At 50.3% G+C, this 14,462-nt stretch overlaps 2 protein-coding genes across 4 annotated transcripts in view; one reads left to right on the top strand and one right to left on the bottom strand.

Moving 5' to 3' along the window:
* The first annotated feature begins 270 nt into the window (after positions 1 to 270).
* On the top strand, positions 271 to 10,649 carry SLFNL1 (schlafen like 1). 2 transcript variants are annotated; one of them, XR_013230967.1, is made up of 6 exons: positions 271 to 402; positions 1,866 to 2,550; positions 6,781 to 7,467; positions 9,506 to 10,018; positions 10,414 to 10,474; positions 10,567 to 10,649. XR_013230967.1 is itself a non-coding variant. In XM_077337129.1 (4 exons), exons 2-4 carry the CDS (start codon positions 2,104 to 2,106, stop codon positions 9,623 to 9,625), a joined length of 1,254 nt encoding a protein of 417 aa, XP_077193244.1. In that variant the 5' UTR covers positions 271 to 402; positions 1,866 to 2,103; the 3' UTR covers positions 9,626 to 10,545. The 2 variants fall into 2 exon arrangements, 1 of the variants encoding a protein (XP_077193244.1); XM_077337129.1 differs by lacking the exon at positions 10,567 to 10,649 and having other exon boundaries at positions 9,506 to 10,545.
* Positions 10,650 to 12,437: 1,788 nt separating this feature from the next.
* Positions 12,438 to 14,462, bottom strand: part of CTPS1 (CTP synthase 1) — a 30,075-nt gene continuing 28,050 nt past the window's right edge. For both annotated transcript variants that reach the window (XM_077337127.1, XM_077337128.1), the window contains one exon: positions 12,438 to 13,588. The gene's annotated coding sequence lies outside the window, so the exon portion shown is untranslated. The remainder of the gene's footprint in view (positions 13,589 to 14,462) is intronic.

The following is a 14,462-nucleotide window of genomic DNA, read 5'->3' as shown; positions in this document are numbered from 1 at the left end:
TGCGAACAATAGGGAGCCCATGTAAGTGAGGGCCATCTTTGGCAGGGGCTTGGCTGCTGTTGTCCCTCCCTCACCCCCAGGAGACCTCCCTCCTTGCTGGGATTCAAGCAATACCCTTGGTTTCCTTCTGATCCTTCACAGCAGTTGTCACCATTATGATTGTATTTGGGGCAGGAGAGGCTGCCTCTGTCACAGGTGGGATGAGCGGGTCTTCGTTCCCCAACTCAACATCACCGGCCTTCAGGTTAGAATTGTAGCAAGGATGTTCTGTGACCTCATAATTAAAAGCTCTTACCAAAAAGGGCACAGAAAGGCAAGGAAGGCCCTCCCTGGAGGCAACAGGGTTTGTCCGCACCCAACCTGGAACTGCTCACTTTGGGGTGACCCGTAGCTCCTTCCATGGTGAGAAGTTGGGATGTCTAGGAAAGCGTGAGGGGTGGGGTGAGGAGACAGAAAACAGGGTTGCACTTAACTGTAATTGTTGTTCATTGAGTGGTCTTCTGTGCAGATCCCATGTGGGGCTGCACAGAAGCCACAAAGGTGAACAGGACTTTTGCTTTGGAGGAGGCTATGTTTCAGGTTTAGGAACCTGGAGCCAGTCTGCTGCTGCTAGCCCCTCCACGCACCCCTGACTCGGTTTTCTCCTTGCTCTGCAACTTGGCAAAGGAATGGACCTGGAGCTTCTCTTTGCCTTGGTGGCTTTAGTCTACATAGACGTCCACCTCCACCAGCACCATGGCTGGTTGTGGTCACCGCCCTGCTTCTTCCCTTGCCTTAGAGCAGGGGTAGTCCAACTGCGGCCCTCCAGATGCCCATGGACTACAATTCCCATGAGCCCCTGCCAGCAAACGCTGGCAGGGGCTCATGGGAATTGTAGTCCATGGGCATCTGGAGGGCCGCAGTTGGACTACTCCTGCCTTAGAGTAACAAAGCAAGGAATTCTTAGGCTCAGAGTTTTGATGTATAGTCCACATGTGGCCCTGCTTGGGACTCAAAGCAGTGTTTCATGTTCTCCCCCCTTCCCCTTTCACTTAATCCTCACAACACACACCCTCCTTGGGAGGGAAGGTTAGGCCAGGCTCTCAACAAGGGTTTAATAACAGACCTGGAAGGGTTTCCCAAATGGCTGCAAGTTAATTAACTAAAGAGAAAGAGAGATACATTTTGTTATACATGCATCAGTTATATTATATATGGTCATTTTGACCTGCCCCTCCTCCCAAAATGGCCAATGATGGGCCTGGAGGGGGTGGGAAGGGGAGGGGACCAAGACGGGCGTGAACACAACTATGCTTCCCAACCCTATTCTGCACGATCGTACCACTTCTCGAATCCTGGAGACTGTTTCAGGGGTTTCTCAGCAGTACAAAAATTGAGAAAGGCTGGGTTAGGCTGAGAGCTTGCAACAGGACTAGGACCTTCTCCATCAAGCTTCCATGGAGAAGTGGGAACTCGAACCCAGGTCCGAGTTGCTACGCCGTGCCATTTCTGAACTTTAGGAAATGCCCAGTTCTTGAATTCGCTACCACAATATATGGGAGGACCTAAGGAGTAGCCATGGATGGTCTTCTCCTGTGTGAATCCGCCTTGTAGCTAGAACAGCTGGATGAAAAAAGCCTGTGATTCTGGAACAGCTTAGGTCTTCCTTGGTCCAGAAAAACCACAGCACCAGAAGCGGCAGGCAAACATCGCCGTTCTTGAGAGCTGCTTCATAGACCCTTGGAAGCAATGGCAGAACAGGTAGCCAGAATCCCATTTAAGTCAAAGCAAAAAGCCTCAGTGGGACCATGCATTCCTACGGTGAGTCATGGTGCACACGGAATCTTTTTGTTCAGGTTTCTCTTGTGGGTTGTTTTCCCTCACAGGCTCTGATACTCTTCCGAGGCCTTATCAGCCACGGATCCTGCAGGGGGAGCTCCCAGTTTCTTCCTCCACAATAAGAAACTGGACATGAGTGGCCAGGAGTCTCCAATAATGTACTAAGGACAAAGCAAGGCGATCAATGTAGACGTAACAAGACCAACTCACCGGCCAGCCACATGCCAATGAAGAGTAAGAGCAAGCCACATGACTGCTTCTGGAGTCTCGCTTTAAAGTCTGAGAATGGAAACCGTCTCTGATCCTGTGGAGGTGACAGAAAGTGACCTACCAGAGCCCCACTTAGATCAGGTGCCAGAACTGGCTGTTTTGTCAGAAGTCACCTCAGATAAGGAAGAAGACCAACCTCCCGAGCCGACGCGCTCCATCATCCTCTACATTGGGAATCTGAATCCCAGATACTCACGGGAAGTTCTCTGCAGCATGCTGAAGGACATTTTAGGCGTGGCCAGCATCGCTCTCCAGCGGCACAACATCGAGGTGGTCCGGAAGCGGAGGCAGGCCTCAGCCTTTGTGCAGGTGCCCACCGAAGTGAGTTTGGAGCTCGTGCTAAAGCAGTTGCTACTCGCGTCGGAATCGGAACAAGACCTGGTCAGGGAACTGGTGAAGAAAGGCAAAACTCTGGTCGTGGGACACTGCAAGAAATTTCCATTCGGGGTCAACGATAGAGAGGTAAGGCTAATTTTCCCAGACCCAATACGGAGTGGCAGCCTGGGTTTTCTGCCCATGGATGATCCCAGCCTGTAGATGCCTCCACACTGTCTCAGGAGTTAGGAAAGAGAATGTTCTGCTTCTGGAAGGACAAACAGCCTTCTGACTCAGACCAGTCTGGTCTCATTCGATCTCAGAAGCTGAGCAGGTTAGTATTTGGATGAGGGACCACCAAGGAAATCCAGGGTCCCTATGCAAGGGCAGGCGACGGGCAAGCCATACATGCCTTGAAAACCACACTAGAGGTCACCATAAGTTGGCTGTGCCCTGACCGGCTGGTGTTGTTCACCAGCAACAATGATCTTCCAGCAGGAGCCAAAACCCTCCAATCCCACTGAGTTCTGGACAAGGCTGGGGGAATTAGGACAGTGTAGAATTTTGGTGTAGTGGTTCAGAGTGTGGACTTCTAATCTGGCGAGCCGGGTTTGATTCCCTGATCCTCCTCCACATGCAGCCAGCTGGGTGACTTTGGGCTTGCCAAAGTACTGATAAAACTGTTCTCACCGAACATTAATACCAGGGCTCTCTCAGTCTCACCTATCCCACAGGGTGTCTGTTGTGGGGAGAGGAAAGGAAAGGCGAATGTAAGCCCCTTTGAGACTCCTTCGGGTAGGGAAAAGCAGCATATAAGAACCAACTCTTCTTCTTCTTCAGTAACATCAGGGCTCTCTCAGCCTCATCTCCCTCACAGGTGTCTGTTGTGGGGAAAGTAAACTGCTTTGAGACTCCTTCGGGTAGAGAAAAGCGGCATATAAAAACCAACTCTTCTTCTTCTTCAGTAACATCCACGGTTCTCCCCTACTTCAAGGCTCTGCAAACTAACCCCATACAGTGCCTGGGTTAATTCCAGTCGTTCAGTGCACAGAAGCCAGAATCAACAATGGCAGAGATCTCCTTACCCTGGCAGACCTACTTAGGCTCAGCAGCACAGACCATGAGAAGATAAAGAAGAGTTAGTCTTTACACTCGCCAGCTTGGTGTAGTGGTTAGGAGTGCGGGCTTCTAATCTGGCGATCCGGATTTGATTCCTCGCTCCTTCTCCACGTGCAGCCATCTGGGTGACCTTGGGATCACCACAGCCCTGATAATGCTGTTCTGACCGAGCAGTGATATCAGGGCTCTCTCAGCCTCACCCACCTCACAGGGTGTCTGTTGTGGGGAGAGGAAAAGGAAGGGGATCGTAAGCCGCTTTGAGACTCCTTTGGGTAGGGAAAAGCAGCATAAAAGAACCAACTCTTCTTCTTCTTCAGTAATATCAGGGCTCTCTCAGCCTCACCACCCTCACAGGGTGTCTGTTGTGGGGAAAGTAAACTGCTTTGAGACTCCTTTGGGTAGAGAAAAAGCTGCAAATAAGAACCAACTCTTCTTCTTCCTTCTTCTGATACCAGGAGGGGAACAACCACTCTGGCTTGGGTCCTACCTGAAAATTCTGGCTGTGGCCATTTTTGCTGATTTCCACCCCCTCTCCCACAGCACACCTGAAGCGATTCCTGGTGCCCTCCGCCCCCTCCCGTATACCCATGCTGTTAGCAGTCTCCTTTGGGGCAGAAGGCATCGTGCAAATGCTTTTCCAGTTTTGATAATGAGGCATTTGAGCAATCCAATGCCATTTGTGCTTGAGCATCCTGAGTAAACACCTGTGCAACCTTCCTTTTAAAACTTCCAATGAAGGAGAGTCAACTTCAGTCCTTTGGTCACACACATACACACAAGGAGAATTATTTCCTGCAGGGCAGACTCATAGAATAATAGAGTTGGAAGGGTCATCTAGTCCAATCCCCTGCACTATGCAGGACACTCACATCCCAATCGCTCATCTACTGTAACCTGCCACCCCCTTGAACCTTCACAGAATCAGGCTCCGTCAGATGGCTCCCCAGCCTCTGTTTAAAAATGTCTCAAGATGGAGAACCCTCTACCTCCCGAGGAAGCCTGTCCCACTAAGAAACCGCTCTAACTGTCAGGAACTTCTTCCGGATGTTTAGATAGAATTTTTTTTCATCCCATTCATTCTGGTCTGTCTCTCTGGGGCAAGAGAGAACAATTAAGCTCCATCCTCCATATGGCACCCTTTTAAATACTTGAAGATGGTTATCAGATCCCCTCTCAGTCATCTCCTCTCTAGGCTAAACTGACCAAGTTCCCCCAACCTTTCTTCATACGTCTTGGTCTCCCAACCCCTCACCATCTTTGTTGCCCTCCTCTGGACACGCTTCAGTTTGTCTACATCCTTCTTCAACTGTGGTGAAAGTCTCCCCCATCCTATATTGGTGTATTTGGTTTTTCCTACCTAAATGCAGAACTTTACATATATCCCTATTGAACTTCATTTTATTCAGTTTAGCCCACTCCTCCAAGGGCAGACCTCAGCCATCCCTAAGTAGCTATATTTGTTATATATGTGTATTAAAAAAAACCCTCCCGTGCGTACCTGATCAACAAATGCCACCTTGGGCGTTGGAGTTGAGTCTCTGCAACTGTCACAACAGAGCCCACAGAGACAACAGATGTCAGGTTGTGTCACTTTGTGTCATGTGCAAGTAGCAACCCCTTTCCACAACAGAAGGAGTTGGGTTACAAGTAGTGAACAGGCATATGGTAAGACGCACACACAGGCACAATTCCCAACTGCTCTGATATCCACACACGGTGCTGGAGAGGCAAAGATAGCATCCGTCACCCCCAAGAAGGCTCCTAGCCTGTCAATCAGGGCATTGGCCCCTTCGTTCCCTTCTGGCTCTCCCTACTTGGAAATTTGCTTCTTCTAGTTGCAGGGGTAGTCACACTGCGGCCCTCCAGATGTCCATGGACAACAACAATTCCCTGGCAGGGGCTCCTGGGAATTGTAGTCCATGGACATCTGGAGGGCCACAGTTTGACTACCCCTGTGTGTGAGGGGAGGGGGGGGACTTCTGTTTACGTGTCCTGAGGGAAGGGGTTGCAAATGGTTTTGTTCCCACCCAAGCAACTAGTGGGAGTTATAGGCTGATGAAGAGGTGAAACAGCATGATAGATAAACAGGATTGATATCTGGATGGGAGACCAGACCACCAAGGCAGGCCCTGCAGAGCAAGGCAATGGCCAGTCGCCTATGCTTTTCACTTGCCTTGAAAGACCCTTGCTGAGGTCACCATCATTTTGGTGTAACTGGATGGCACCTACATACATAAAGACTGATGAACTCCAGCAGCCCCAGGATGTTACCTGCTGGATAAGCCTTTGGTCATCGATCTCCCCGGTTCTCCCCTACTTCAAGGCTCTGCAAACTAATCCCATACAGTGCCTGGGTTAATTCCAGTCCTTCAGTGCACAGAAGCCAGAATCAACAATGGCAGAGATCTCCTTACCCTGGCAGACCTACTTAGGCTCAGCAGCACAGACCATGAGAAGATAAAGAAGAGTTAGTCTTTACACTCGCCAGCTTGGTGTAGTGGTTACGAGTGTGGGCTTCTAATCTGGCGATCTGGATTTGATTCCTTGCTCCTTCTCCACGTGCAGCCATCTGGGTGACCTTGGGCTCTCCACAGCCCTGATAAAGCTGTTCTGACCGAGCAGTGATATCAGGGCTCTCTCAGCCTCACCCACCCCACAGGGTTGTTGTGGGGAGAGGAAAAGGAAGGGGACTGTAAGCCGCTTTGAGACTCCTTTGGGTAGGGAAAAGCAGCATAAAAGAACCAACTCTTCTTCTTCAGTAATATCAGGGCTCTCTCAGCCTCACCTCCCTCACAGGCTGTCTGTTGTGGGGAGAGGAAAGAGAAGGCGACTAAGCCACTTTGAAACACCTTCGGATAGAGAAAAGCAGCATATAAGAACCAACTCTTCTTCCTCTTCTTCTACCTGAAGGAGTCTCAAAGCAGCTTATGATCACCTTCCCTTCCTTTCCTCACAACAGACGCCCTGTGAGGTAGTGGGGGTGGAGAGAACTTCTGACAGGACTGCTCTGTGAGAACAGCTCTATCAGTGCTGTTGCGAGCCCAAGGTCACCCAGCTGGCTGCATGTGGAGGAGGAGCGGGGAATCAAACCCAGATCAGAGACCACTGCTCTTAACTACTACAATAAGGCGCTCCCTACGTCCAGGACACTTGTCAAGCGTTGTGCGCCAAAGCAGGCCTGCCACTTAGCAAAGCCCCCTGCAGTCCTTGTAAGGTTACTCGGTACCCATTTGCCTTGCTTCACTGTGATGCTTGCAGACCGACTCCGTGGGGAGCAGCTCAGAATCCCGTGTGGGAGGGCTGCAGGTGCCTGAGAGGCGGAAGAAGAAGCTGGCGCCCCCCAGCGAAACCCAGGCTGCCTCTTTCAGAAAGCTTGCTCGGCACGCTTGGAGAACGACCGACCAGCCATCGGCCTTCCTAAGCGGCACGCGTTCCGACAGCGCCATCGTCCAGAAAGAGATCCCGGGTAAGGAGCGCCTGTTCTACGGCGCCTTCATGGGCAACGAGACCCGAAACGTGGAATTTAAGCGTGGCGGCGGCGAATACTTGACGTGCACCCTGAAGCATCACGTGCGGAAGTACGCGTGCGCCTTCCTCAACAGCGAAGGGGGGAGTCTTCTCGTGGGGGTGGAAGACAACGGCTTGGTGCTGGGCGTCCGCTGCGACCACAAAGACGAAGACCGGGTCCGCCTCCTCGTTGACTCCGTTCTGAAGGGCTTCAAGCCTCAGATCTTCCCGGCTGCTTATGCCCTCAGTTTCATCCCTGTCATTAAGGACCAAGACACCGGCATTTTCTTGAAAGTGATCCGGCTGACCGTCCATCCTCCCAAGCAGCACAGGGAACCTCTTCTTTACGAAACGGACCAGGGGGAAGTGTACATACGGCGGGACGGCAGCATTCAAGGCCCTCTCTCCGGGAGCGCCATTCAAGAGTGGTGTCGGCAGGTAATTCTTAATCTTTTTTTTTTTTTGGCATGGCTTTTGCAGAACCTGGTTGGTGGCTTGCTCGACAGCCGATCCATGGAGTTGCAGGAAGCAACGCGGACGGGCTCGTTTTCAGGGGAAGGAAGCTGCAAAGAGGGCTCAGGCTCAATTTTGGAAGTAAGCAGGGTTGGTGTAGGTTGATACTCAGATGAGAGAAGTCTAAGGAAATCCAGAGGTGCTACACACAAGCAGGCAATGAAGACCACCTCGGTCTTTTCCCTATGGTAGGATTGGCCAGAGTGTGGCCCTCCAGCTGTCCATGGACTACAATTCCCATGAGCCCCTGCCAGCATGTAGTCGGTGGATATCTGGAGAGACACTCCTGCTATGGCATCACCATAAACTGCCTGTGACTTGATAGCACTTTGAACAGGATCTTTAACGGAGAGCAATTTACAGGTTGTATGTGCAAAGTGCTATCACAGGCAACTTAACGGGGATGTCATAGCAGGGGTGGCCAGACTGTATCTCTCCAGATGTCCATGGACTACATGCTGGCAGGGGCTCATGGGAATTGTAGTCCATGGACAGTTCAATGTATCCACATACACTATTTAAAAACATTTCTTTTACTACTAAAACTTACTGATGTGTTTCTAAATAGGGTGTATTGGGTTGATACAAGGAGCTTATGCAGCAGTAAGTTTAAGTGATTCCCAACCTATATAGCCCAGGCCAGCCCAGTCTCACCAGATTTCAGAAGCTAAGCAAGGGCAGCCCTGCTTAGTACTTGGATGGGAGACCTGCAAGGAAGTCCAGGGGCATGACAGAGGCAGGCAACGGCAAACCACCTCTCTCCAACTCTTGCCTTGAAATTCTATGGCAGGGATAGTCAACCTGTGGTCCTCCAGATATTCATGGACTACAATTCCCATGAGCAGGGGTGGCCAGACTGTATCTCTCCAGATGTCCATGGAATACATCCTGGCAGGGGCTCATGGGAATTGTAGTCCATGCACATCTGGAGGACCACAGGTTGACTACGCCTGCTCTATGGGGTTTCAGTAATTCTGCTGCAACTTGACAGCAAAATAAAGAATTTTGGAGCCCCCTGGCTTTGGTTTTCATATCAAGATTTTTTTGAGAAATTCCAGAAACTTGTAACTCTTCTTCCACAGAGAATTGCTGGACAAAGGGGAGTTTAGCTTCAAATGGACACCTCCGTAATTATGTTTGTTCTTCAATCAGAAACAAAATTAGGGGCTCTATCCCAAACCCCTGCCCACTGTTTCCCTTGGCTGCTGTTGGGGAAGGGCCATTGGCTCAGTGGTAGAATGTCTGCTTTGCAAGATGTCTGAACCAATTCCCAGCACAGGCGCTTCAAAGGAGCAGGGGAGGTGAAAGGCAGCCCGAGACGGACATAGCTGTTGGTCAAAACGGGAAACAGACTGACCGACAGCCAGTTTACAAGACAGCACTATATGTCCATATGGGAAACTTGGCTCTTTGGATAGATAATATATTTACAGTCATTGACCAGCATCAAAGTATATACGAACCACATACATTGTTACAGCGTTTTAACAGCGACTCTTGGGATAAATATCCTAGGACATGGGTAGTCAACCTGTGGTCCTCTAGATGTTCATGGACTACAATTCCCATGAGCCCCTGCCAGCAAACGCTGGCAGGGGCTCAGGGAATTGTAGTCCATGGCCATCTGGAGGACCACAGGTTGACTACCCCTGATCTGGGGGACCACGTAGCCATGGCCATAGTGTCTGATCAATAGAGCTTATTCTTTAACTAGTCTGTCCCCTGGTAGTGTACTAGGACTTGAGAGAGGCAGGTAAGAAACTGGTCTGATGTTTTTGCTATTCAACATTGTTTTAGTAGCCTGTGAGACATCTCTGGCCAGAATTCCCCAGATCCATTAGCCATCTCTTTTGCAAGTGGCCCAGTTCCCATCGATTCTTCCAGGCAGTTCCACTACCTGCAAATAATCTGAGCTGCTCTCAAGGGGGGGAAAGGGGATGACTCTCCTTTTGTGAATCCCCAGAAATGGACAGAGGAGATCAAGAAGCTGGAGGAGAAGGTTGAGACTTTGCTGAAAGAGGAGGTGCTGCTTCGGCAGCAGGTGCAACGGAATGCCAGCCCGCGATGCTGCGCCCTCATGTAACCACTGGAACACTATGACGAAACCAGCCAAAATGTGCTGGGGGTAAACAGAGGCCGAGAGAAAGCGAGTGTCCAGTCTCCGCTCTTTTTGTGGCAGCACGGTGCAGGTTGCATTTAGGTCCCACCGCCTGAGCTTCAGTCAGACGCCACAGCTTGTGCAGAAGTCGACCCGACTAAAGTAACAAATCTGTTTGTCTATTTCTGGCTTCCTCGTTATCCCTTAACACCAAGGACCTCTTCTCTATCCTGCTGTTCTGCCGCTAAGCAAGTTTGAAGAACATCAATTGCTCAAAGCCATGGTTGCAAATTCAGAGGTTACAGAAAACCGCAGCTATTGCACATCCGATTATTGCACAGTGGGTAAATAAAAGTAGTGACACCCAGTCTCTTGCAGGTATGGGGAACACATACTTGCTCCAAAGCTTTGATCCACCCTCGCCCCCACCTTTCCCAACCTTCTCCCTGATCCCCTCCCCCAGCTATACAAACAAACACACACATACATTCCTCCCCCCTTACCTCGTGCCGGGAGGGCCCTGACCTTCTCTGGGCTGGAAAGCAACAGGGCGGCCCCCAGAAGCTGCGCGGCCTGTGCCTGATCCCAGGAGGCCTGGAAAGAAAAGCAGTGGGGCAGTCCCCAGAAATTTTGCAGCCTCCACCCCAGCCAACCAAGGCCTCACAGACAGCGCCCCAGCCTCCTCCTCCACTGGCTGTCTCCCTCCCTGCCTCCTCCTGCTCACTTTGGGGTGGGACTACAGACGTCATGTCCATAACTCATTTCCGTCCCAGGAAGCAAGCCAGAAGATGTGTTCCACATCAACAAGCAACAATGCCTTGTTGGAAATCCCAGGTTGGTCTAACAAATCCCCCCCCCAACAAAAATTGTTAATACTATGTGAATTTATACATCACAACTGTTGACCAAATTGTCTGTCCTGCCAGAACACTGCAGACAAGAGGGCTGTATCTAAGAAGACTCACAGAAGCAAAGGAATAAAACTGCAGTGTAAGAATTTTCATTTGGGAGATCCTTGAGTGAATTTATTTTCTTTACCCCCTTCTCCTCCTACCGGAGTGCTAGCCAGGTCGAATCTCTCTCCTATGGAAACTGGGATTAGTTCAGGCAGGTTTGCATATCTTGTGATGCTCCAATTGAAGCATACAGCTGCCTAAATAAAACTCCTGGCTTAGCCAGGAAACAAGGCGGTTGTGAACTGCTACCAGCAATAGCAGTTTGGGTGGCCCTGGGTGATGCAACTCAGTGTGTGTGCAGGCATAGGCCAGCGTATGCTCACAGGCACTTTTGCCTGGCTTGGTGACATTGGAATTTTACACTGCGTAGTACAGCATTTCTCCCCAACGGATATCTATCCACACAACGGCCACCCTCTATAGCATGCATTTTCACCCTGTCTCATAGCAAACCGGCAGGTCTTTGCATAGAGGTCAGAAGCTGCAAGCTCTGGCATTCCACATAGAAGGTTTGCAGAAAAATGAGACTCTGAAAGATCCTCCTCTCCCCCCCAAGGGACAGCTTGATGAAGACGGATTATACCAGGCTCAAAAGCAGAGCCCCTCTCAATGTGGTGTACCCAACCCTTGTTCCTGTATTTTTTCAAAAGTGGATGGGGCCAGTGCTGTGGCAGCAGCTGCCACCAAGCCCAAGGATACACAGTGTGCCTGAGTCCAAAGGCATCTCTAAGCCCAACAAAGTTTTGTTACTTATTTTATACAGGTGCCTTCGGACTCGAATTTTGTTCTGCTCCTGGAGACCAACACAGCCACCCACCTCTTTTTATAGTGTGACTGAAGCTAAGCTCTGGTGACAGTTTTGTGGCTTGCTCCTCCTCCTGCAGCTGCCATTTTGCTGCAGCCCCTGCTGAGCCATGTCAGAAATCCAACTGCGCCTGTGCGCTCAAAGAAGTAGCTGTAACAGGCAGCAAAGGGTCAGCTAAAGGCAAGGAGGTTGGGGAGAAATCAGCCTGTTTGAGTCCATGACAGCTTAGAGCAGGGGTAGTCAACCTGTGGTCCTCCAGAGGTCCATGGACTACAATTCCAATGAGCCCCTGCCAGCATTTGCTGGCAGGGGCTCATGGGAATTGTGGTCCATGGACCTCTGGAGGACCACAGGTTGACTACCCCTGGCTTAGAGAACCCTGACCCCCGGTGGGAGGGGCTTTTATCAGGTGATGCAAGATTTTCAAATTGTCCCCCTCCCCCAGTTCTTACCCAGCCCTGACAATCTGACAAAGAGACGTTACACCAGGAGTCCCCAAGTCCACCAGGAGTCCCCAGGAGTCCCCAAATGGCTGCCGTAGCTTTCCTTTAGGGAATATCCTTTGTGCTGTCCTTGCCAAGTGCCCTTTTCTAAAAATCTGTGCAGCCCATCAAACTTCCATTTCCCAGTTAGAAATCTTGTCGGGCGAAAGCCCCACCGTCTAAAATCACACGACGGGCGCCATGGCACCCATGAGCACCATGCTGGGGGCTTCCTAGATGCCACACTGCTAACAAAGAGAATTGGATTGTTGTGAAAGCGTGGAAACATCCAACTTATTTACAAAGTGCTTGGAAAGGGTCCACTGGGCATTCTGGTTTGCCTGTGTGGGGCACTGGTGCAGCCTGCGTCCTCAGCCCCGGAAGATGGGCCTGGCTGGCCATGGGGCGACGAGGGGGGGGGATGGGGGCTCAAGGCCAATTCCGGAACCATTTCCATTGCAGTTCGCCCCCAGCATAAAAGATTTCCACATCCAAAAAATTATAAGAGCCATCAAAAGGATCTGAAAGGATGACAGATGACACGTGATACAAACTGTGTTCCCCAAATTTTAATGAGGGTATGGACTTGTGGTACATTTGTATAGCAAAAGAAACCCCCAATAGCTTAGTGGTTAACACTGCTTACAACTCCATTGGCAAAAGGAGAGATTAGAAAGCCTTGTTTCTGGATGCCCCCACACCTCTTCCCTTTGCGTGTACGTGGGGAGCCAAAGCAAATACTGCAGATAAATTACTGAAGAAGCCAGCAACACGTGTGGCATCCAAGAAGGCCCCTGGCCCAGCACGGGGGAAACAGGAGGGCCCTCTCTTACAGAAGTAAGGACCTCAGACCATCCTGTGTCCAAGGCAAATCTCTCAAGGAGAGCCTCAAAGGCATCTTCTGTTGAAGTCACTTTCTCACATATATAGCCCCCTTGATGCAAGGAGATCTCTCAAGTCCAGGAAAGACTTGAAAAAAAGAGGAAGGGGGATCTCAAATTTCTAAAAATGGGGGGGGGAGAGAGGGGGAGTTACAAATTTGCATGCTATAATTGCAGCTTGACATGAGGTATTCAGGAATAATGATCCCAAGGCTTCCTAAGCAGGAAGTGGGACTCCTGGGACGAAAAAAGTGTGGCAATGAAGCCCTAAACCCATCGCTCGGCTTTAAAATACGTTGGGACAAAGGGCAGCTTCTCATCCTCCAGTCCTCTAAGGCAGGGGTAGTCAACCTGTGGTCCTCCAGATGGCCATGGACTACAATTCCCATGAGCCCCTGCCAGCAAACGCTGGCAGGGGCTCATGGGAATTGTAGTCCATGGACATCTGGAGGACCACAGGTTGACTAACCCTGCTCTAAGGAAAGGGACGTCACCATTTAAGCCTCCCACAACCTAAATGGCCAGAAAACGCCACTCTGTCTTCTTGGAAAAGTTCAAGCCTCTTCAGAAATACAAGAACTACCCCGTACTTGGGAAGTCCTCATTTCAAATTTCACAGGCTTGGTGGCACACAGCATGAGCTTCAGAGGCTTAACCAGACGTGAGCAGGAACAAAAACAGAGTGAAAGAATAGAAGAGTGTGACATGATTCCTCGAAATTAAATGGTAATTGACATGATTTAAGGAACTTCAACCACCGAGAGCATCCCAGCTTCCGCAGAGAGAATGCCTGGAGTGTCCACACTGAAAGGGCCCAGGGTACCCTGATGGAAGCAAGAGACAAAAGGAGTTATTGATCAGGTGGAAGCCCCCACGGGAATACAAATAAACAATTTCGCTACGATCAGGGAAACAGCGTTCTCCGAAAGGATCCCCTTGGCCCGTTCGTAGGTGGGATGAAAAACAGAAACGGAAAGAAAGCCCAACCTGAGAAAACGAGTCAGGAACTCAAAGGCTGAGCAACAAGACAGGTTAAAATTAAAATACAAATAAAATGCACAGAAAGAAGACTCAAAACAACATTAAAACCGAATGATCGGTCTGTGCAATATGGCACGCACGATCTCAGTGGTTGCACATGGTATGACCATAGTCCAAACACGTTTGAATCCAGAGGGTTTTCATCAGTGGTCAAATAAAATACGTGCAAACATATAATGATACAATTACAATATTACAATAAGACCTGGTTGATAAGAATCAAAAAACGTGAAGCTTCCCACAATATATATAATACTAGGGACAAAGCCCAATGCATTCAGGAATACAACAGGCGCTAGATTGAGGTGGGGTGGGAGAACTGTGCAGATTGCCTCCCCCTCCCCCCAGGACCTGGAAAGGCTGCAGGAAGCTGTTAGGGAAACTCACTGGTAGGGGCAGCTCTCACGCAGCAGGAATCTGCAGCCTTTGAGCCTCAGAGGGAATTGGAAGGAAGAGGGGGCAGTCAGGGGTGGGGGACAAAATGCGATTGGCTGCTGGACAGACATGCAAGACGGTTGGAGGAGGAGGCACTTAGGGGCGGGACAGCCGCCCTGAGTGGCACTCAAGCCATGAGACACACTCCTCCTCCAAGCCCTTACCAGAAATATTAAGTGGAACAAGACTCCAGACGTGGAGCTCACAATTAAAAATCAAAGG

This window comes from Paroedura picta, chromosome 5 (assembly GCF_049243985.1).
Source record: "Paroedura picta isolate Pp20150507F chromosome 5, Ppicta_v3.0, whole genome shotgun sequence".
In the NCBI taxonomy this organism is placed as follows: Eukaryota; Metazoa; Chordata; class Lepidosauria; order Squamata; family Gekkonidae; genus Paroedura; species Paroedura picta.
This window is presented reverse-complemented; position numbering and strand designations above follow the sequence as displayed.

Bases quoted from the DNA above. Each gene is read 5' to 3' on its own strand.
- SLFNL1 (XM_077337129.1), top strand. From the start codon at position 2,104: ATGGAAACCGTCTCTGATCCTGTGGAGGTGACAGAAAGTGACCTACCA. The intron at 2,551-6,780 runs GTAAGGCTAATT...TGATGCTTGCAG, and splicing joins TCGGGGTCAACGATAGAGAG to ACCGACTCCGTGGGGAGCAG. The intron at 7,468-9,505 runs GTAATTCTTAAT...GTGAATCCCCAG, and splicing joins TTCAAGAGTGGTGTCGGCAG to AAATGGACAGAGGAGATCAA.